We start from the raw sequence: 22,040 nt of genomic DNA, 5'->3' as shown, positions 1-22,040 counted from the left end.
TTTTTCATATTTCACAGAGGTTTTTAATCAGAACACAGCAGTGTGACAGAGCTTATAGTAAATGTGACAGACAGTTTCAGCAAAATTTTTTTCACTTGAAAATGTAGTAACTGATTTTGGGGGGCTAATTAAAAAAAAAAAGTTAAAAACTAAAACTATTCCCTCTTCTCTTTTAAGTGCTATTTAAAGTAGTATTCATTTTTCATTGATTTAAAACCTTCTATTTTGCACGACTGAAATTTAGACTATTCAAAATAAAGCACTTTAAACTGCCCATCTGCCCAATGAGTAGATCCTGTACAAATGTTAAAAGTTTCATAATAGACTCTTCCCGACACGGTGCTGAGCATCGTTAGCTCCTGTTGAGGCTGGAGAGGCAAATGAGTTTCAGTCTGGTGAATACACTCAACTCTCTGTTGCAATAGAAAATTTCCAATGGTTAAATTGTGTTTTAGGTGCAAGCAATAACTTAACTTCACAAATATCAAAAGTGCTGCTTCCTAAATGTCACCGTATTCAAATGTTCTTGTTTTGTGAGATGCTGTCATTAAAATAGTTTATTTCCAGAAAAAACAGAATAGTTGATGGAAAGCAAATATTACTTAGAGAACATCTAAACTGCAATCAGCAGATGAAGCGAGCAGAAGTGTTGTATTGCAGCTTTCGTGTCCCCTTTGACAATGGTTCTCTGCTGCTTGTTTTGAAACTAGAAAAAAAAAAGTCCTCTGCAGTGCACAGTAAACACGAACTACTAAACTGAGCTGTTTAAAACCTCTGGCAATCGAAGAAACACCACTTATACTGTTTCTGGTAACTAAATTCAAAACCAGATTGGTGAAAGTTTAAATATACAAAGAGGAAAAGTGTCATCTACATTTAGAAAGTAAGTGACCTAGTTCTACAAGCTCTTGTTAGTAACAAAATAGAGTTACTGCCTAAAGCATCTAAGCGCCATCCACTGTCCTCAGGCCACGCAGCCTTTGACATCCAGCTCTGCCTGTGCAGGGGCTGCAGATGACCCCTTATTAAAAAGATGTTTTTATCTAAAACAGGACCTCAGGCTCTTGAGCCTGACCGAAAGGGGTGGGGGGAGTGAGGAGAAGGGAGGGGTGCATTGAGAGGTGGGAGAAATCACAGTAAACTATTTCCTTTTCTTAAAAGTCCAGCAATATTAAGCACGTGAATAGTAGCTCTTGTATTAATGACTCGATACGAATGACCTAAAATAAATTGTAAAAGTTGATACTGGAAAACTAGATATGAGCAACCAACATACACACGGATGAGCCTGGGAGTACTGTGTAAAGTGAAAGGTATAGGAAACTGCTGGGAGCATGGATTTGAAACGTATCCATTGTCTAAAAACCCACCTCTGGAATTTCTCGAGACTTACACTACCAGCTGTTCTGAAGGAAAAAAAAATAAAAAATAAGTGTGGCAACAAATGTTGTTAAAAAGGAGGAAAACACCCCAAGAACTGTGCACACCCTCACGTCCAAAGCAGACCCCGTCCTGGCGGGGCTCAGTCCATGCTGGGGGGGAAGGAGCTGCTGGCCTCCAGGAGTTCCACCACGGCTGCCCTCCGGTAGAGCTTGGCCAGGTCGTAGGCGGTGGCCCCCCGCTTGTTCTGGTGGCCCACCTTGCACTCGGAGCGCGCCAGCAGCAGCTGCACCACCCGCACATGCCCCTCCTGGGCCGCCAGGTGCAGGGGCAGGTTGCCGTCGTTGTCCTCGATGTTAACATCGGCTTTGAACTCCAGCAGAGTCTGCAAAGTGTCCAGAAAGCCCTCCCTGGCTACATCGTGGATGACAGCGAAGCCGGTACTGTCTTTCAGGTTGGGGTTCGCCCCGTTGCTGAGCAGCCGCCGGGCGATTTCGGGGTTCCCGAGTTTCATCACCTGCGAAAGAGAGAGGAGAATTGGATACCGCGGGTGGGGGATGGCTGCAGCTCTGCCTCCCGTCCTCGCTTCTCGTCCCTGGCTTTTGTCAGAGTCCAATTCTCATTTAAAGCAGACAGAGGAGACTCGCTGTAGAGCTAATGACACACCAGAACGTCTCGTTTTTCATGTATTTGTTACTGAACTCGGTGAAATTGTGAAAGATGTTATCATTTCGGTGGTCATAGCTTTCTGCCTCGGAGAGATTAATGCCTGAAACAGCACAGAATGGCATATAACAACTTCTTTTTTTCCCCCTAACGAGGGTCATCTCAGTTTCTTAACATATAAAAATTAAGTACAGTTCGGTTTTATTTGCCTAAGTTTTGAGACACTTCTGCATTACTGTTTAATCTTGTTAAACAGCAAATATAGGGTCTCTGAGGAACAGATATTTTACCTAAGCAACAGCAAATGTAGAATGTGTTTTTACAAGCTTTCAGGTGTTTACATTGTCTGTGCATTATCATAAAACAAATATTTGGACTGTACCATAGCTCTATCTGTTGAGAAACATAAATGTTAAAAGAAATTCTTCTCCCCAATACTTGTGTTTCATTAGGTCACCCAAAAAGGAAAAGTCAAAAGGAATGTTTCAAAGTTACAGAAGTAATCTTCTAAAATCAGTATATTATATTGTACTTTCATAACCTTTCTATAAGTAAACTGTGGCTGTGTTCTGTCGTTAAAACATCCCTTAAAAAAATACAACAACAACAATAATTGGATTTTCTGACTGTTTCTCTCAGGGAAAAAAAAAAAAAGCTTCTTTCAATTTTCTCAATTGCATCATAAAACTATCATAATTAGAACACAAATCTCTCTTATTTGTAACTTAACTGCTTGCACCGATTTCCTTTTAATTCCTCATTTTTTGTTTGCACACTTTCCAAAAATGAACACTGCAATGTATATTGTGTAATCTCTAGCCTATAGGCAGTATTTTCCTGTCCTTGTAACTAGTCTCATTGTAAGTATAAAATTCGAAAAAATACCAACTCTTTTCTATTTCCTTACAGAGAGATTCACACATTGATTTGAAAATCTTGATTAATTAAAAAAAAAATCAGCATAAACGAGCATTACAGTGCATTAGATTTAGCTTAAGGTACAATTTCTACCGAGGTTTGCTGAAAATAACCCCTGATGAAAAATATAGATCAAGTTTTTAAAGAAAAACAAGATATAATAAATACATTTATGTACAGCGTTTGAAGTGTAAAGCAGCCCAGCACATTATAACCACAGACAGGAGCAAAAGTGCAGATAAGACAGGCTGGGATTCAGGGAAAGAGATCTCTCTGTGCCCCAAGGCTTGCAGCTCCCGACTTCCAGGCACTTCTTTCACTTCTGACAGAGATGGAAGCGATGTAAAAGAAAACAAGATCATTGTGATCTCTCTTTGTTTAGTAAAAACCGGACATTCTGATCTCTTTTTGAGAGCCCAGGCTGTGTTATTTGTGAATTCAAAACGTATATTTGGGTTAAGTGGGAGTTTTCAGTGTTCAGGCCAGGGGACTGAAGGCTTCAGTTAAAGATGCGAGGGGGAGAAAATCCTAAAAAAGGTGATGCCTTTTGGCCGTGGGCTACCACTGAACAGCAAATGCCTCCTGTATTTTGCAAAATAATGTTAGGGGGGAGAGAGGTGTAGAAGTAGAAAGCATTAATTTAATAAATCTGACGAAGAGTATAAGGGCAGGAGATGTATTTGAGGCCTGCATAGGTACACCTCACCAGAAATAAAAAGGACAGAGCAAGACAAGCCGAGTAGTTGTTTAATTAAACATAAATGCAGAGGAAAAATATAAATTAATTTACATTAACATAGGAGCATTCTCTCCGTTGTAATTGAGAGAGAGATTACAGAGAGATTATCTCACTCTTGCAGAGTGCACTGAGAGAGAAGTCTTTCGAGCGTGGCCAGGCACCCACAGCACATTTCAGGATGATACATATTGAAAATAAGTCGACAGATTCTCCTGTTTTGGTTTTTGAGGTGGTTCATTAGCTCAGTTGTTGTAATCCCTAAGAAGTATCGTTAGGGAACAGATGTTTAATGCAGCTGGATGCTATGCAATTGTGTAAAATATACCTTAATTCAAGATATGGACAGTTATCTGCTTTTAGAAAAAAATATCCAGCATTTCTGTAGGACAAATCAGTTTTCAGCCCTTGTCCCGAGGATAAATCAACTAGCTAAATGTTTCCTGCTTTCTTAAAGAATTTAGCTTGTCTAAGTTTTTAATTTAAACCCTTTCACTCTCTTAAAAGTTGCTGCAAGTGCCTGCACTGCCATGCGATGCCCTATTTAGGTGTTAAGAGCACAGCGAGGAGCTCACAGATCTCCAGCTTCAGCGAAATTATCAAAAAAGGGTCATTCCTGCATTATCAGCAAGAGGTGCTTATTTTCCAGCTCTAACATTTTGATGTTAAGCCAAAAATCTGTAAATATCTCGACTACATTCACAGGTTCTATGCTGTCTAAAAATCCACTTTCAGAAATTATTCCCATGGTTTTGGGGGAAGGGGGAAGAGGGGTTAAAAAATTATTTTACTAATGTGTGAAATTAAAAAGACCTATAGCTCCACTTCCACATTGCATTACTTACAACTTAAGTACAAATAACCACACTTATTTTCCCTCTGGATTTATAAATCACATCTTTCACTATTTGGTAGGTATTCTAGCCTTTTTGCCATCATTATCTGATAATATTAAAAGCAAAATCTTTCATCAGCTACAATAGTTAGCAGTTGGACGAGTTCCAACTCCTGCCTGCACAACTACAGAGTTAAAAATCAGGACACAGCACCCTATACGATCAGAAAGGAAATAACTGGAAGCAGTGCCCTGCTAGCCGATCTGAAAAAAGCAAATTTTAAAGCCTTAAATATGAATGAAAAAGCAAGTGATTCAGCTGGAGCCCTGGCTCGCAGGGCTAGCTCTTAATGTACATCGGAGGTCCTCGCTTCTGAGCAGCATGATTCCCAATGAGAAAGGTCATTCCCACAAACAGAGTATAAAGGAAAAGTACCATCCACAGCACACCCCAGAACCCAGACGAGCCACGCTTTAAAAGCACATTGCAGGAAAAAAAAAAAAAAAAAAAAAAAAAAGGAAGAAAAAATATAAAAATCCTAAGCTTCAAAGAACAGAACATTTGTGTTTACAGACCTGCTATGAAATCCTGCTCACCTAAGCTGATTTCTTTTCATCTCAGCTCTCTCATTCCTTGCCTCCTCCCCACGAAGTTACAAAATATTAGCAAACTCGTAGCCCGTTTGACATTGAGGGTGATCCCCGATTGAAAGAATGGTTTTGACCAGTTTTATTTCAAGTACGTCATTTTAGGGAGTTGGAGCCACTAAACTTATAAAATATGGCATCCAACGAGTTTGAAAAACCACTCGAATTTCATCCACCAGCCTGCTTAAAACGTTGTCTTTTTTGGAAACCCGGGTCACGTAGGTACCAGTGATGAAATATTTTCTCCCTCTCTGGATACCAACCTGCAGCGCAGTCCTCCCAAATCCATTTTGTGCATTGACGTTTACATTCTTTTGCAACAAATTAGTAAGTTGCACTAGGTCCCCCTTGGCAGCCGCGGACGCCAGCTCGTTCCCAGAAGGCTCGGCCATTCTTTAGGGTGACTGACGATCGGAAAAAAGATGAGATTTTTTTTTTTTTTTTAACCAGGCATGGCATCGGAGACTGACAGAAGGATTGGGATGGTTAATCTTCTGGAGTAAGACCTTGTAGTAAATACTCGTAAAAAACCTCCTTGCCAAGAGCCCGCCCCTAACTCACACGTGATTATTCAGCAAAACTGCAGCTCCACTTGAAGCAAGATTTCTTTGCTTCCACATATAGAGTAACTCTTATTAAAGACTTTGGCCACTTTCGCGGGGGGAGGGGGGGAATAGATTAACAGCTAGGCAAGATATTGTATATGTTATAGGTAACATATATACACGTACACCGGAGACTCACTCAGACCTGAGATCTTGGAAGAAGAAGACAACCCACCCTGTTCACAGCCGGTTTCTGAAACTTAGCAGCAGCAGCTCGGAGCAAAGGTCTCCTGTAGCAGAGTGCATCCAAATCCCGCTCGGGATCCCCCCTCCATCCCTCTCCGTCGGCTTAGTCCGGGCCCAGCAGGGAAGGGAAGGACGAGCCGCGCCCGCGGAGGGCCGGGCGCGGTGGCGGCGGCTGTCCCGGCGCCCAGCTCGCTCCCTCGGTGCTCTCGCTCCCCGCAGCAGCAGCAGCAGCAGCAGCAGCAGCAGCAGCTTCACTCCCGCGGCGGCCGGGCTGCTGGCGGGGGCAGGGGCCGCGCTGGTGCCGCCGCTGCCCCGGCCCGGCCGCGCTCGCAGCCGCACTGACAGCCCCGCTCGCCTCCTCTTCCAACTTCGCGAAATAAAGCTGCACTTGCCGGTCCGCGGCCGCCGCCTCCGCCCGCGGCTTTGCGCTCCCCCTTTTTTAAGCGCAAACAATCGCTACTTCTGTTTCCTAAGGACACGAAGCCGGTTTCTCTCTCCTTTTTTTTTTTTTTCCTTCTTCTTTTTTTTTTTTTTTTTTTTAACCTCATCAGCTTTTTTTGAAAAGAAAAAAAATTTGAGCGCTTTTTGAGTTGAAACACCCGCCCACATTTTAACGGCAGAGATTTAAGGAGGCGCGGCGGAGTTCGAGCAGGAAGGCCTGCAGCGGCTCCCGCCCGCCCCTCGCCCGGCCCCGCCGCGCTCCGGCCGCCGCCGCTCCGGTGCCGTCCCCCGGCCGCGCAGCCCGGGCACGGCTCCGCCGCTGCGCGGCGGGTTGCGGGAGGAAGGCCCGGCGGCGGCCCCCGCCCGCCCCTCGCCCGGCCCCGCCGCGCTCCGGCCGCCGCCGCTCCGGTGCCGTCCCCCGGCCGCGCAGCCCGGGCACGGCTCCGCCGCTGCCAGCACAGCCCGGCTGCTTTTCGGAGCAGCGCTGCTGAGGCCTAGGGTGGGGGGAAATGAAAGGAAAAGGAGGGTGTAGCGGCGGGAGCCGCCGCGCCCCGGCGGGAGGAGCGGGGTCGGGGGAGCCTGGCAGGCGGCAGGGCGGCCTCCGCCGCGGCGCTGCCCGCGGCTTCTGCCGGCGGTCTCCNNGCCGGGCCTGGCCCCTTGGCCCTCGCTGGGCGCCCCGCGGGCAGCGGCTCCGCGCTCGGGCCGCCCCGGCAGCGGCGCGGGCTCCTCTCCCATCCCGAGGACAAGGTCAAGGATGAAGGGTCAATGTCAAGTTGTCTTAACGGTGGAAGGCGACCGTCCGCGGCAGCGCTGCCTGCTTCCCGCGTTTCTGGTGTCCTTGATTGATTCGAAAATGCCATTTTGAAGGGGAACCGCGCCCGGGCACCAAGAAGACGCGAGGACTTCGCTTTTCCTTCCCAGGGCGGAGAAGTGAGGATGGTACAGGACGGGGATGTCACCGCCACTCTGCCTAACAGTGTTTAGTGTCTCAAAGTGCTTTAATGGCTGGATTGCTTTAGGTTTCAGGGACCCTCGGAGCCCTGCGTTCTGCCAAGCGAACCCTCCGAGAGGTAAGCAGCGATGTCATGGCTCCCTGATAAGCACACGTAACCCATCGCTCGCAGGGGCAATCTGCACGACTGTTTTCTGCCTGGACGCCACGGGAAAGCGATTTTTGAATGTAAACAGGCGAGACAGCTCGGGGAGGCGCGTTAGGGAGGGAACCTGCGGTGGCTGCAGCCCCTCCAGCGCTGCCCTGCGGGGGAACCTGCCGCTGGCAGCCGGGCAGGGGCCGGAGCTGGCCGGGGCCTGAGTCGGGGCCGCCGCCGTCAAACCGAGCCGCTGCCACAGCAGTGGGTCTGCGGCTGAACGAAGGCACACTGCTGTACCCGGCTTTCCTCTCAGCTTCGGGTGCTTTTTTGCTTTGCAGTTGTATTTTCCTGTGCTGATTCCCCCATCCACGCTTGTTTGCGAATATCACAAAGGTGACAAGTGTGAGCTGCCTACACACGAAGCAGGGAAAAGAACTTTGTTCGGTTTATCAACTGACCCTCCACTCCCATTCCCACTAAAGGAGAGAAAAAACACGTCTATTTTTGAGGCCCTCACTGCAGTAATTTTTTCCCTCATTTTTTAAAAGCGAAAATATAAATTATAACTTCCCTCAAAGTTAGCTCTAGAAATATATGTATGCAAGTAGCATCTGTTTATTCAAATATAGTTGTATTTCTGCATAAAGAGGGAATTTATATGTAAAACTTGGATTATTCAGTCCGATGGCTTATAAGCTTCTAATTTTGTGACTAATTACTGCCTAAAATCCACAGGCTTTGGTGGTGTTACCTGTTGCTAACTTAGTGCAAAATTAGACCTGCAAATATTACAACAGTCTCACACTATTTTTTTGTTGGTTTATGGTTCAGAATAAAGCTTCCATCTTCTGTTAATCATGCCACACAGCAAAATCATTAAGTAAAGTGTAGCTGGAGTGCTGCAGGCCTCCTGCAAGTAAAGCTGCCTGGCCAGAAAATGCCATCAAATTTCCTCTACCGTGCAGGTCTGTCAAAAGTCTTTGCAGAAAGCAGTTCGTTAGTCCTGATCATTTCCTCTCATGAGTGGTAAAGATACTCCACCTAAAACAGGGAGATTTGTCCCGATCGGCTCCAGAATCATCAGAAAAAAAAAAAAAAAAAAAAACAAACCAAGAAACCAGCAACAAACAACTTCTGGAGGGAGATATTATCACCGGGCATTATAAGGAGTAAAACAATCGGCTCCCTAATTTGTCTCTCACTCGTTGGAGGATAAAACCCACCTCGAATGGCTCAGAGAGGCTGTGAGAAGGCAAACAGAAACTTTAGCTGTGACTTGAATGTGAACTTCCTGAGATGTGGGGCACGTGCAGCTTTTCACCTTTCCTTCACGTTCTGGATCAAATCCTTCCTGTTTTGATCTAATATAGATATCATTATTTAAAATATGACTGTAATAGACATGAACGCCCTGTAACTAATCTTGACAACGTACCTATAGCTTCAATTTGTGCCAGGAATTAATTGGCTTTATTCCAACTGCTAAAACTCGCTTTTCAGCCTTTATTATAGTTACTCTCTAGTAATGTGTGGGTGGATTTGTTTGTAATTTAGCATAGGCTGTCCCTGGCACTGCACCATACCTTCTACTTAGTACAGAACTGTCTGTAACATCAAACTGGGGGGGAAAAAAAAAGGTGCAGGTGTGAGGGCAATGAATTTATCATCCCTCCGGTCGGAGGTGGGGAGCTCGCATTGTTGAGCTCACGTCAGCGGGCAATAAAAACCTCTTGGCAAGCCCTGCCAACACAAACGAGAGCAGGAACACGGTAAAATGCAAAACCCAGCTTCTCTGACGCCGTGGCTTCGCACCCTCAGCGGCGTTTCCGTGCGCCGCCAGGCACCCAGCCGGCTCCAAACCACCCCCAGGGCTTCCCTTGGGATCAACGAGAGCAGGAACACGGTAAAATGTAAAACCCAGCTTCTCTGACGCCGTGGCTTCGCATCCTCAGCGGCGTTTCCGTGCGGCCTCAGCCCGCCCGGAGCGCCGCCAGGCACCCAGCCGGCTCCAAGCCATCCCCAGGGCTTCCCTTGGGATCGCGGACCCTCCTGAAGGTACAGCTGAGCTTTTCCCTTCTTTTTGTCGGCGGTGGCGCCGGGCTCCGCCCGCAGCTCGCCCCGGGGCCAGCGGGGGCAGGGAGCTCCCTGAAACCCCCGCGGATGGACCAGAGAAACAATAAAGAACGCTGCTTCCTAACCCGGCAGAGCTTCTTGATTCGAAGGTGTGGCAATGCAGCGACACGAGTGACAGGGCAGCGGCTCGGTGCGCCCGTGACCTCGGCTGCGACACCCCCAGCACACTCACACAGGCAGAGCAAAACGCCTTGGGGTAATTAGCAAGCTGGCGTCCAAATGTGTGTTTTGTGTCCGTGCTAAGGGGGTACACGAACATCAGGGTGTAGGAGGCAGACTTGGAGAGCATCAGTTTAGACCTGCATTACTTAAAGCAGGTTTATTTGCGGTATGTAATAGAATTGCATCTTACAGTGCTGGAGTGCTAAGCCTGAGCGAGGGCCGCTGTGCAGATCCCGGTGTGTTGGCTCAGAAGAACCTGCGAAAAATGCATTTCCTTCTTTTGAGCCGGGGGAACGCGGGGGGAACGCGGGGGGAACGCGGCCGCTCCCCGAGGGCCGGGCGGGCCGGGGAGCGGGGGAACCGCGCCGGGAGCCGCGGCGGGCACCAAAACCTGCGGGCACGGGGGATGGAGGGACAGGGGCAGGGACGGAGGGAGGGACGGATGGATGGATGGGTGGGTGGATGGAGGGGTGGATGCCCCGCTCCCACACAGACAGGCAGGGCCGCGCTCCGCCCGGCAGCCGCTCGGCCCGCGTTCCCCCGCACCGCCCGGGCACGGCTGCAGCCCGGTCCGCGCAGACCCGTTAGGCCGCGGCGGAGCCCAGCCGGGACACCGCGGCCGGGCCCGGGGAGCCGCCAACCCCCGGCATGGGACGTGAGGATGTGTCCGCCCCGCGGCCGGGCAGGGCGCGGTCGCGGCTCCGGGCTCGGTGCAGTCCCGGCCCGGCCCGGCCCGGCCCGGCGCGGTCCCGCCCCCGGCTCCGGGAGCGCTTGACAGGCGAGCAGTCACGTGGCGGCCGCAAAGCGCCTCTTTGCGACCTCAATGACAGGCAAAATGTGCGACACAGGCGCTGTGGAGGCAGGCGGGGAGCGGCGCTGCCTCCTCCTCCTCCTCCTTCTCCTCCTCCTCCTCCTCCTTCCCGGGCCAGCGGCTGAGGCAGCGCTGCCCGCTCCCGGCCCCGCGCCCGGCCCGCCGCTCTCCTGCCTCGTCGCCTCCTCGGCCCCGGCAGGGGCAGCCCGGGGGCGCCGCGGGAGCCCGAGCGCAGCGCGGCGCCTCCATGAGCTCCTGAGCTCCCACCCTGCCCCGTCCTCCCCGCGGCAGCGGCTCCAGGTGCGCGGGTCCGAGCAGAGCCGGGACGCAGCTGGCTGCAATGGCGTCCAACATGGACCGAGAAATGATACTGGCTGATTTCCAGGTAAATTTCAAGCCGCCGCCACACAGCCGTGGCCTCTCGCTGCTTTTCTCTTTCTCCTCGTTGCTGTGCTGCTTGTTCTTTGTGGGGAGGTCCGGGGCGGTGGGTGTGAAGCCCACCCTCTGAAGCTCCGCTCTCGCTTTCCTTCTGTTTTTGTTTGTCAGAAATGGGGAGCGTGTGCCCTCTTCTCTCGAGGTGTGTGGACAAAATGTCTTCTTTAACTTGGAGAGTTTCAGTTTTTAATTAATAAAATAAAGCTTTTTCATCCGTTTCGCTTGTTCCTACCCTCTGCAACCACCCAGGCCCCGGGACAGCTGTGAGGCAGCTCCCTTGGAAGAGGCAGATGCCAGGGAGGATACAAAACTCACCAGTCCACATGATTTGTCACAGTGTTTGTAGTGAATCACTTGCTGGTACTACAGATTAGTGCTGAACAGAGGTGTTTCCATTCCAGCATCAACACTAAACTCCATGGTTGCCTCAGCCCATGACTGTTGTGATGACGGTAGAACTCTTCCCACCCCATTCCAGACAACAGCGTGTTTGTGTAGAAGGGAGGAATATCCTCTGCAAAGCTGTTTGTTACCTTTCCTTTTCTCTACAAAAGGGCTGTAACTTAACTTCAGACTTCTAAATCTTATCTCCAGAATAAAGTCTTCCTGTAAGTGAAAGTGATGTGTTTAGGAGTGTATATTGCTTATTTTATATTGTTTTTCTAAGACCAAGTAAAAAAGTGGAGGATACCTGCATGTGAAATAAGGGAGGGAGCCAAACACATCTGGGAAGGGAATCAGATGGTATTTGAATATACTTTTTTAATATTTGCTTTTAAATCCATCGGGTTTTTTTAAGCTCTGTCATTTGCAGTGGTTGTTCTTACATGGATAGGCACCTGGATATCCTTGGATTGATTTGTGAAACTCCCATCTCTATGTTCAGCTTCTTAAAAAAACTGTTAGCAGTGAAACTATTTCTTTCAGCTGAAAAGAAAAGAAAAGTAATCTCTCCAATGCACTCTGTGTGTGTGTTTCTTTGGAGCTCTACAGGTAGGGTGATGTAGTGTGCACAGTAATTCCTGTGTATGAGGTAATTAAGTAATTCCTCTGTTGCAAAAGGTGCCTGGTATCTCACTGACGTAACTCATGGAGTTCCCAGCTGGTAACAGGGAGCTGTCATCCCCTCCTGCACCCCATATCTTACACCTGTATTCATTAAAATGCCCACCAAATGTTACTGAATTGACACTACTTTGTTGTACTTGGCGGTGCTTTTGTGTGTGTGAGGGATGACATCCCAGTTTTAGGGCTGGGATTTCACAAAGGAGTTTTTCCAGGAGCAGCACACTGTGTGAAAGGAAGCTGGGACCCCCATTCTGCATTCATTCCAGTGGGAACAGATTCTTATGGGATCCCACATTATTACCTGAACTTACAATCAGGAATCCCAGAAGATTAAATGAGTGGCTGGTGAACGTAAGATTATTTGTTCAATAGAATTTTCAATACAGATTTACACTTTGCAGGTGTTTTTTGCTATTTTGCAGTATTGTTGTGCTTGGATTTTGAGACCATTAATAAAAGTATAAGAGCAACTGCAGTGTTTGGTACCATGAAGACAAGTAAGTATCATTACAAAGTTGCAGGTGGGTGGTGGAGTCACAGTTTTAGATCAAGGGTGGATGACATAATGTGTCTGAACCTAGGACACAGGAAATATTTTATCATATACCAATCCTTACTTAAAAGGAACCCAAACATTTTCCTATTGTATTTCAGCAGACAGCTTTGTTTTCCTGTTTCATTGTATTTTTTTAAGATTATATCAAGTGTCTACCTGATTTTGAAGTACTGAACTGTTAATTGTCATGCAATTAAAGATTCAGATTAATAAAGGACAATGTCAGTCATTATTAGGCCTTGTATCTGTAGACTGTTAAAAAACAGTAAAGGTTTTTGGGTCTTTTAAATACTTGGTGGAATCTGCAACTCATTCAGTAAGAATTTAAAATGGAGAATAAAACATTATGTGCAAAGTAATTCTGCATGATTTTCCCTTCTATATTTTCTGTACCTTTTAATTAATAAATATATTTCTCAGAGATCTGCTGCCATCTTCTATGTTTATGTGAGGTGTCTTGTTGAAGAATGGTACACACAGTGAAAATTTCAAAAACAATTCTTTGTAGTTTAGTTCAGCTAATCTTTGGTGAATTAAACTGGGAGGGAAACTTCCATCACCATTTCACCCTCACTTTTCCCAAATTGTATTTAAGGGGGATAGATTAGTGGTCTTTAAACCCTTGAAAGGGTTTTTTCTCCCCATTAAAAAAAAAATCATAATTGTACTGAAGCTTTTGTGAAGCTTTCATGGATTTATTTAGTATTTTCCAGAATTATTAGGGATTTTGCCTTGGGTTTCAGCTAGAGCAGGAACTTGTATTGCATTTATTTTTTTTTCTTTCTAGCTCTGATTGTAGTAACAGGTTACTTCTGTATTTGGAGCTACTAAAGAGAATTACTTATTTTTAAAAAGTATTTTACATATGTATATATATATTTATATATTTAATACATATGTGTGTATACACACACACACACACACACATAAACCCATGTAATTTTATGAAATATTTTAAGTATAGAGTAAGGCACAGTGAGTGATCTACCAAAATATTTTTGCCTAATGTTTCAAAACAATTTAAGCCTGTTCTGTGTGGTTTATAATTATTTTCTTTTCCTCTCCTTTTTAATGAGGCTACTGTGTGCTGCCCAGGGAGCACAAAATACATATTCATGCATGTGGGCTGTATAAGCAACCTGCCTAACTTTTCCTTCTTAGGCCCACACTTAGGAAAGATTATGCAGAAGCTTTGCTTTGTACATGAGTAGCCTGATTGTTTCCAGTGGAAGTAGCTGATGTGGAGTTCAGTGCACAAACAAGTTTTAGCTTTTTTACTAAATGCAATTCAGAACTTCTCCACAAAGTGTCATTGGCATAAAGGAAGAACTCCATAGGAAAAAGCACAACAGCTTGTTTTGGTAGTGTAAATTCTTCAAAAAGGTAGCTGCATGTGAATTGGTAAGTGATGCTGTAACACACTTCACATACTGGGGGAAATAAGGGCATAATTTTTACCAGTTTTTGAACAACTGTTCTGTTTGTTGTATTTTACTGCAAAGTGTGCTTCCATCTTCAGTGGGATACCCAGGTGCACACATGGTACAAATATACTCATGATCTCTTGCAGTTTAAGGTCTACTTTTCACTATAAAGAAAACAGATTTTTTTCCTTTTTAATTTTTAAAATTTAGTTACGCAGAGCTTCATTTAATTGACATAGATTGGTCTTTATTCCCAAATTTTAACTTTGGGTATTGTCAGAAGTGTCAGATACTGATGTTTTTGCGCACTAGCACTTTTGTTTTTACAGCTTCACTTAGGATTGGAACTAAAATTAGCAAAACCATATTTTTGTCCTTGTAAGTTATGTCCACCTATAGGACCACTTTATTCATGCTGTGTGCTTGTCCTCACAACAATCCTAAATGTGGAGTGGCCTAAGGGTTGCAGTGTTGTGGGGGTTGCCAGATCCTGTGTGTCCATGTATTATAAGAATATCTGGCACTCTGGAACTTCAGGAGGAAATTTTTCAAAGAATTCATGTTTTTCATTGACCAAAAAATAAGTAGCTCAGGATTTGGTCAGGGTGGGAGGATTTCAGAGTGAAATGACAGAATGACAGAACTCAAAAATCCTTGCTTTCATTGAGACAACGGATTTCTAGTAGTTTTCTTCTTCCCTCTTTCATCTCTGTTCATTGTGAAACCAAGGTATGTGCTTTTTTTTCCTTTTCCAAACTTTTTAAAAACTGGATTATAGACTACTTTTGTGTGATTCACACACTTGTGTATAAAAATGTCTTTTTTTTTTTTCCAAACTTCAACTTTGTGTCAATCTCTTTCATAAAAACAGGTTTGTGGGAAGAGCAAGGGGGAATTGGGAAGGAAGAGCCTCATTGCCATCAGTTGCAGCAAAGTGAGAAAGTGTGCTAAATGATTGTGTTTTAAATTAAAAAATTGACCATGACAGTGATACATCAGTTTACAACTTTTTGTTTTGTTTGTTTTTGAAGATTTAATTGTAGTTCAATCTACTTGTTTCCTTCTGGAATGGCAGAAATTAATGAAACTGGAGAATCTTTTCACCTGGGGTTCACACAGTACTGTTAAATAACTGACAAAATAAAGTTTTTGGTTTGTTTTTGGTTTTTTTTTTTTTTTTTGTTTTTTTTTGTTCCTGTCTGCTTCAGCCCTGTGGAAGATCATCTCAGTTGTGAACAGTTTTCACTGTCCAACGGTCTGTGTGTAGAATTTACATTTGTATTTTTTTTTTAAGGGTGCTAAGTGAGCTTTGCTTTCCTTTGTGCTTGTTGGCATGGTGGCTCAGGTTTTCTGTCATTTTAATCTATTGCCAGTATAAAGATTTGATGGGTGGAAAAGGTGGGCAGATACAGGAATAGCTTCAAGTCAGTACCCTTGATTCTGGCCCTGGACTGTGACTTAGGGTGGGTGCTGGAAAGTGTTTCAAACATTTCTGTAAGGATAAACCACTCACTGTGGCTTCTGGACAAATCTCAAAGTGGATGTCCTTAATGTTGATTTCTGAAAGAAAAAGACGTGTTTTGTCATTAAGGTGCTGGGGCAGAAAGGGCTGTTCTTGCTTTCTGTGCAGGGATTCACTGGAGTGTTTGGGAATTTGGAACAAAAGGTAGTTGCTGAAGAGAGTTCCAGTCAAAGTCTAAACGTAAGCTGGAGAACACTTTCCAAAGATTTAAAGTTCTTGGAGGCCTACATTTTCATCAGAAGGTCTCCCTCTATACCCCAGTGTACATTTGTTCAGATCTGTCTGAGCTTACACCTCAGTCTTGCCCTCAGTCTTACTCAAACCAAAACCTCTCTTTAGTGTGGCCTCTCTGTAGAATGTGGAGTGCAGTGGGTGCTGAACTGAGCTCTCCACAGTAGCTGGAAGGAAATCCAGTACTTTAGAGGTTGGAAATCAGGGTTTGGGATAGACAGGTTTGTTTAATCATACCTCCTGCTGGGTGTCTTTAGTTAAAAGTGGGCTCTGCTGGGTTTCTAATAGTCAGATTAGTCAGTGCTCTGCACTGCTTCACCTGACCTGTTTTAATGGATATAGGTTACTGTATCTTTAGTTAAATTTAAAAATAGATAACAGGACTGTTTTTCACTGTAAAAAAAGAGGCCTTTAGGACACTGTAGGATGTTGAAGTTCATACTTGTGAGGCCTCTTAATTTGCATTTTGATTAGAATTCCTTTTAATCTATGTTGGATTTTATCACATTATAATTTTGTGCATTGCCCAGTCAGTAACACCTTTGGAACTGGTAGCTGGACCTCTTGGTGTGGAACACAATTGGTTTTGTTTGCTGTAAATGGCCCTAGGGCCAAGAGACGTGATAAAAACATACTGCATGCTTAGTGTGTTCTAGCTTGGTTATTGCCGTTTTCACTGCCTGCCACCAGTCACTTCTGCCATCACTTCTATTAATTTATACCTTGTAGGGTTTTGGAGTTCAGGTTCATCAGAACAAGGTTAATTTGATTTACTGGCCTTTAAACTGAAGGTGAAGTGGGTTCCAGAGCCAGAAATAAGAAGTTGGAGTAAGAGTGGTGTCCTTTTAGAAACATAACTTGGATGTTGTCATTGATGGCTCTTCATGGAAAAGCCAGTTAATTTCTCTGATGTAAGGGCAGATAGTTAATTAGAAATCCTAACTGACATTTATAGAAAAGAAAGAGGCTACTTTGACTATGATTTGTGTGCATTACACCCCTGCTGTAGGAAGCTGAATAATTTACCACTGGAGCACCAATTTGTCTTTAGAAAGAGGCTTGTTCTGTTTTTTTCATTCAATTACCTTGAAAAGACTCTTCACATCATAGTAATCATGTCACCATTTCCATCAGCCCATTCATATAGGTATTTGGGTTAGTAGGTCACTGAAACAGATTGAGAGGTGGTAGCTGTAGGATCCTTTTTCAAATGCCATGACAACCAGTACTAATTATAATATTGAAATTATTAATTATGTGTCCTCCCAAAGGCTAGGAATGGGCTTTCATTGAAAGATACTGTGAAAATGATTTGTCATATTGAAAATACAAAATGGGTAATATATGTTGGTAAACAAGAATCATTTACAGTAAACTTTACACTTACTGAGTTCATATTTCTGTGTGGAAGGAGGTGTGGGAGAGGATGAGCATTTGAGCCATTTGTTACCTCTCTTAAGGGGTCTTGAGAGTCTCCCATCTTGAGAATGTTGTGTTGGAGCTGGAAAACCTGAAAGGGTAGAATTTTCCTCTGTATTTGGGCAGTTCTTATGGTTCAGTTACCATTGCAAGCCTAGTTTTCACACACTTCCATACTAGAAGTAGAAGGTAGCTTTTTAAAGGAACTACATGGCATATCTCTGATAGGATCTCATATTTTTCTAGTCAGTGAATAAATTTGTGCATATGTGGGGCATGCAGCCATTAGATGAGTCCTTTCCTTTAACTACTGTAGGAACTGGAATAAAAGGCCTGGGGAAGTACCTAACATTTTACTCGTCCCTCATTATTTGGATGTAAGGAAATGACATTCTTACTGGCTGGATTGATACCTACTAATTAAGCCCATTTTTTAGAGTTGACGAGTTAATGTGCAATTGTAAAAAGAAACTGCTCAAAGAGGAAATCAAAGCCCGCATGTATGCATGACATGTTGTTTGGTCTATTGAAATAGTCATCTACTGGTCCTCTATGTCTGACTGGTTGAGCAGGTCTTTGTTCCACAGCAGTAGTTAATGCTTTCAAAAGATAATTCATTAAAGCTGAAGTTCTTAAGAGACATTTTGAAACTAGAACAGAATACGTTAGCCCTTGGGTTATTTTATATAAGTTTCATATTTTATCCATTGTGGGAAACACTTTGTAAAGACAAGAACACTGAAACTGAGTCATTTCTATAATTTTTTTTTCTAAAGGTCAGGTTGTTTGTGTGAGCAAATACCAAAGGTGCCATATCAGCTCAGATCGAAGACCCAGCTGGCCTAATGTCTCTTGTACAGCAGTGGCTGGTCCTTAGGAAAGAGCTGAAAGAGACAGAATGTGAATGGATTTGCCTCATCCTAGTTTCTGGAAGTCAGCATTTTGAAAGCTTGATGATGGGGTTTGTTGTAAAACTTTGGAAATAAACTGTGCCTGCTTGAGTTAGTCTTGTGTTCTTCAACTGACTGAGTTCTTGAGAGACATTTGGGTAGTTTTGTGATATGTGTTTGTTCTGTAGAAGCTGTGTTCACTTTTCCTCAGTGTGTCGTATACATGTACATACTGAGCCTGTTCTATGTGCTTTATTGGAATTTCTGCTGTTTCTTATTAGTACAGAAGTAAAATTTGAACTGTAGAAATATTAACCCCTTCTGGTTTACACCACAACACTGTGGGAATGTGGTGCTGATTTCACCTTTAATCAAACTGATTTAAAGAGGAGTCTACAAGTGAAAAACTTGTATTTAAGTTCCTTTAGAGTTCTGGGGACTCTCACAAATATAATGGTTTACTGTGTGTGTCTCTGCTGACATTTTATGGTGAGAGTTTTCTGTACAGATCATCTGTGTTACAGGATGATCTGGAAAGTTCCTCAGTAGTGGATATCAGTGCACAGAATTCATGTAGCTTTTCTGATTTGTCCTTGCCTTCTTTGAATACTTATTTTCTTCCTTTGGTCCCACTAATTTACTGTCAGGCTTTCTTGACCTGATGCTTTTAAAAGCTTATATAATATTAATGTCTTTAGAAAACAAATTTTTTTTCTTTTCTTTTCAGCCCTTGTTGGCCTGTGCTCTTGGTATGGCCTGTGCTTGGAGTTTGAATGTGCTTCTGTTTCCCTGCTCTGGATGCCTGTTGGTTTTGGCTGGGGTAGAGTTAATTTTCTTCCCAGTGGCTGTTATGGGGCTCTGCTTTGGATTTGTGCTGAACACGGAGTTGATAATAAGGAGATGTTTTTGCTGTTCCTGAGCTGAGTTTGCTCAGCGCCAAGGCCTTTTCTGCTTTTTGTACTGCTGCACTGGGAAAGGGCTGAGGTGCACAGGAAGTTGGGAGGAGACACAGCTGGGACAGGGGACCCAAACTGACCAAAGGGATTTTCCAGACCGTATGACATCATGCTTGGTGTGTGAAGTGGGGGGAAGAAAGAGGAAGAGAGGATCTTCAGAGTGTTGGTGTTTGTCTTCCCAAGTAACCACTACATGTGGTGGGACCCCGTTGTCCTGGAAGTGGCTGAACACCTGCCTGCCCATGGGAAACAGGGAATTATTTCTTTGTATTGTTTTGCTCATGTGGGTGGCTTTTGCTTTCCCTATTAAGTTGTCTTTAGCTCCAACTGAGTTTTCCAGCTTTTACCCTTCTGATTCTCTATCTGGTCCCACTGCTGGGGCAGTGAGTGAGCAGTTCCATAGGGCATGGCTGCTGACTGGAGTTAAACCATGCCAGTACCTTTTCCAGGTTTTGAAGAGTATGTCTTTGCTTGCTATCCTGTTCTTAAAAAAAAAATAAAAAAATTGAAAAGAGTGTTTGTGAAATGCTGACTAAAATAGTCTTTTGTATGGATGAGTACTCTTCCTTTCTGTGCTTGTCTAGAAAGTGGCTTTTATTTACTATTGAGGTTGTTTTTAAAGTTCTGCTGCTTTTGAGACAATGAGGAGAAAGGAGATGAGTGCAAATGTGCAGCAAGTGTTTGTTTGACCCATACAATTATTTGCTTCTTTCCATCAGTTTTTCTTATCTGATACTGTAAGGGCAAAATGATTCAGGAAACCTTGGGGTTTTGCCTTCACTGACATACTTAATAAAAGTATTAAACAAACACAGAAACTTTGGGAAAATCCTAACTAAAACATGTTTGTTGGGTAAAGGCTGTCTTCAGTCCTCAGGAAAGACAAATGGGTTTGGTAGCATAGGGTACTAATTAATGGGTACTGACTTTTGGTTTGTTTTTTAATTCAGTTTGACCACTGCTCTTTGTATGTAACGTGTGTGGCTTAGACACTGGAGTGTTAGCATGGGGCTTGGGAGGCTTGAGTTCATGTCTTGGCTCAGCTCATGGGCTTCCCAGGGATCTGCCTTCGTGGTATTCTGGAATCAGAATTTGCTCCAGAGTCTTGAGAGAGTTTACAGTCTGCTGGAATCCATTTGAACGTGGTTAGTGTGGTGCTGAGTTAGTTAGTTCTGCTGAGAAGTGGTTAGAGTTTCATGCTACCAGTTTAGACTTTGTCCCCAGCTTGCTTTGTTTGGAAGGCTTGCAGTCATCTCAGAGTGTGGGCAAAGTTCACTCCTGTCTGCTTGGTAGCTACAGGTTGAAATGTCTTCTGTGACCTTCAAAAATATTATTTTTCCTTCTCCCCCCTTCCTTCCCTACCTCACTTTGCTTAAGGGGATGCTCAAATAGGAGAATGATGAAACTTGTAAATAGTTGGGTGTGGGAGTTGAAATGCGTTGGGCAAACTTTATTCTGGCATAATTGCCTAAAACCCTTTCTTGATTTCTGATGCTGGTAAGTAAATGAGCTTGTTTTTGCTAAACAAACAGCTGGTGAATCTGCTTTATTTTTACCAGATGGTCTTCTGAGTTATGAAAAAAATCAGAGAATCATTCTTATCTCTTCAGTTAGATGTTTGCAGTAGGTGACCTTTCAGTCTGTGTCTTGGTCGATATGCCTGGATGTTGTTTTTTAAGTATTTGTCTGAAACAGAAGTAAAAGTTAATTTCATAACCACGGATGAGTCATATTTAGAACAGTCTCGATACATTGGTAGGGCTGTTGCAGGGTCAAAATGAGCAGGGATGCCACAGAGGGGTGGAGCTGATGAAGTCTGTGGAGGTGATCCTGATACTGGTGGGACTCTGGGATGAGAAGAGCTGGGGTACCAAAAAATCTAAATTGTGAGTGTCTGAATGTGCTGCATCTCTTGATAGCTCAGAAGGGAGTTCCACAGGCATCTTAAATTTGATATTATGGTACTAAAACCCTTACTTGCTTGGCTAGGCATATTGGCTTAACTTTTCCTGTTTTGGGGGAAGAATTGTTACACTTTGTTTCAGTAGCTTTGTAGTAATCACCATTGCAACAGTATATGTGTGAATTTAAAGAAAATTTGCTGACTTATTAACGTCTCATGGGTGAAATAGTATCCCAAATCTTTCTAGGTTTGAGTGGGTTTCTAGCTGATATAATCTGGAGCTAGCCTTGGTTCTTTGTAGACTAGATAATTATCCTTGATTACTGAGCCATTCTCCTCATAATGAATGGGAAAAAGAAATGAAGTACTATACTTGAGTCTAGAAAGAGGAAACTCAGGATTGGATTGTTTAAAAATCTTGCATCCAGAAACCTGATTTTTGTTAGGAATGCTTGGAAAGGGAACCTAAGGATTTTTCTAGAAGCACTTTTTACCACTTAGTGGGCTGTACCAGTGTTCCAGGAGCCTGAGGGAGGCCATGCTTTGTCATTGTACAGGTGACACCACTGCTGCCAGGAGTACTGGGTTCACTATCAGTCACTCCACTGCCAAGGCAGAGCAAGTCCAGTGAAGGGTTACCTAGGAAGGGAGGAGGCTGGAGCATTTTTGTGTGAAAGGTGATGTTAAGGGAGCTGGCTTTGTGTAGCCTGGGAGAGAGGAGGCTGCAGGAGGATCTAGTTGCTGTCTCAGTTGTACAGTGGGTGATAACAGACAATACAGAATCAAATTTCTCTAGGAGTTGGAGTCTGAGGGTGAGAGGCAGTGGATATAGGTTACAGCTTGGGAAATTATAATTAAATATAAAGAAAAACAATTCTCAGTGAAGGTGGTAAAGCACTGGAACAAAATGCCCAGAGAGGCTGTAGACTCCCTGTCTTTGGAGATGTGCAAAACCTGCCAGGGAATTGAAGTGTGTCTGTGAACTCTCTGGTTGTAATTGAAGAGGTAAATGTAACAGTAAAAC

General features: G+C 44.3%; 2 protein-coding genes and 1 long non-coding RNA gene across 3 annotated transcripts in view; 2 read left to right on the top strand and 1 right to left on the bottom strand.

Moving 5' to 3' along the window:
* On the bottom strand, positions 1-6,232 carry CDKN2C (cyclin dependent kinase inhibitor 2C). The gene is made up of 3 exons (XM_039711698.1): positions 5,964-6,232; positions 5,447-5,587; positions 1-1,897 (listed from the first exon to the last, which is right to left on the bottom strand). The coding sequence occupies exons 2-3, from the start codon at positions 5,573-5,575 to the stop codon at positions 1,523-1,525; spliced, it is 504 nt and encodes a 167-aa protein (XP_039567632.1). The 5' UTR covers positions 5,576-5,587; positions 5,964-6,232; the 3' UTR covers positions 1-1,522.
* Positions 6,233-7,048: 816 nt separating this feature from the next.
* On the top strand, positions 7,049-8,615 carry LOC120503172. Its single transcript, XR_005627673.1, has 2 exons — positions 7,049-7,485; positions 7,845-8,615. It is a non-coding gene; the product is annotated as an uncharacterized LOC120503172 (long non-coding RNA).
* Positions 8,616-10,698: 2,083 nt separating this feature from the next.
* FAF1 (Fas associated factor 1) overlaps positions 10,699-22,040 on the top strand; it is a 150,089-nt gene continuing 138,747 nt past the window's right edge. The window contains exon 1 of the mRNA XM_039711387.1: positions 10,699-10,997. Coding sequence (XP_039567321.1) covers positions 10,953-10,997 — 45 coding nt within the window. The 5' untranslated portion in view covers positions 10,699-10,952. The remainder of the gene's footprint in view (positions 10,998-22,040) is intronic.

This window comes from Passer montanus, unplaced genomic scaffold (assembly GCF_014805655.1).
Source record: "Passer montanus isolate IOZ18808 unplaced genomic scaffold, ASM1480565v1 scaffold25, whole genome shotgun sequence".
In the NCBI taxonomy this organism is placed as follows: domain Eukaryota; kingdom Metazoa; phylum Chordata; class Aves; order Passeriformes; family Passeridae; genus Passer; species Passer montanus.
Note: the sequence above shows the minus strand (reverse complement) of the source record. Positions and strands in the feature narration are given on the sequence as shown.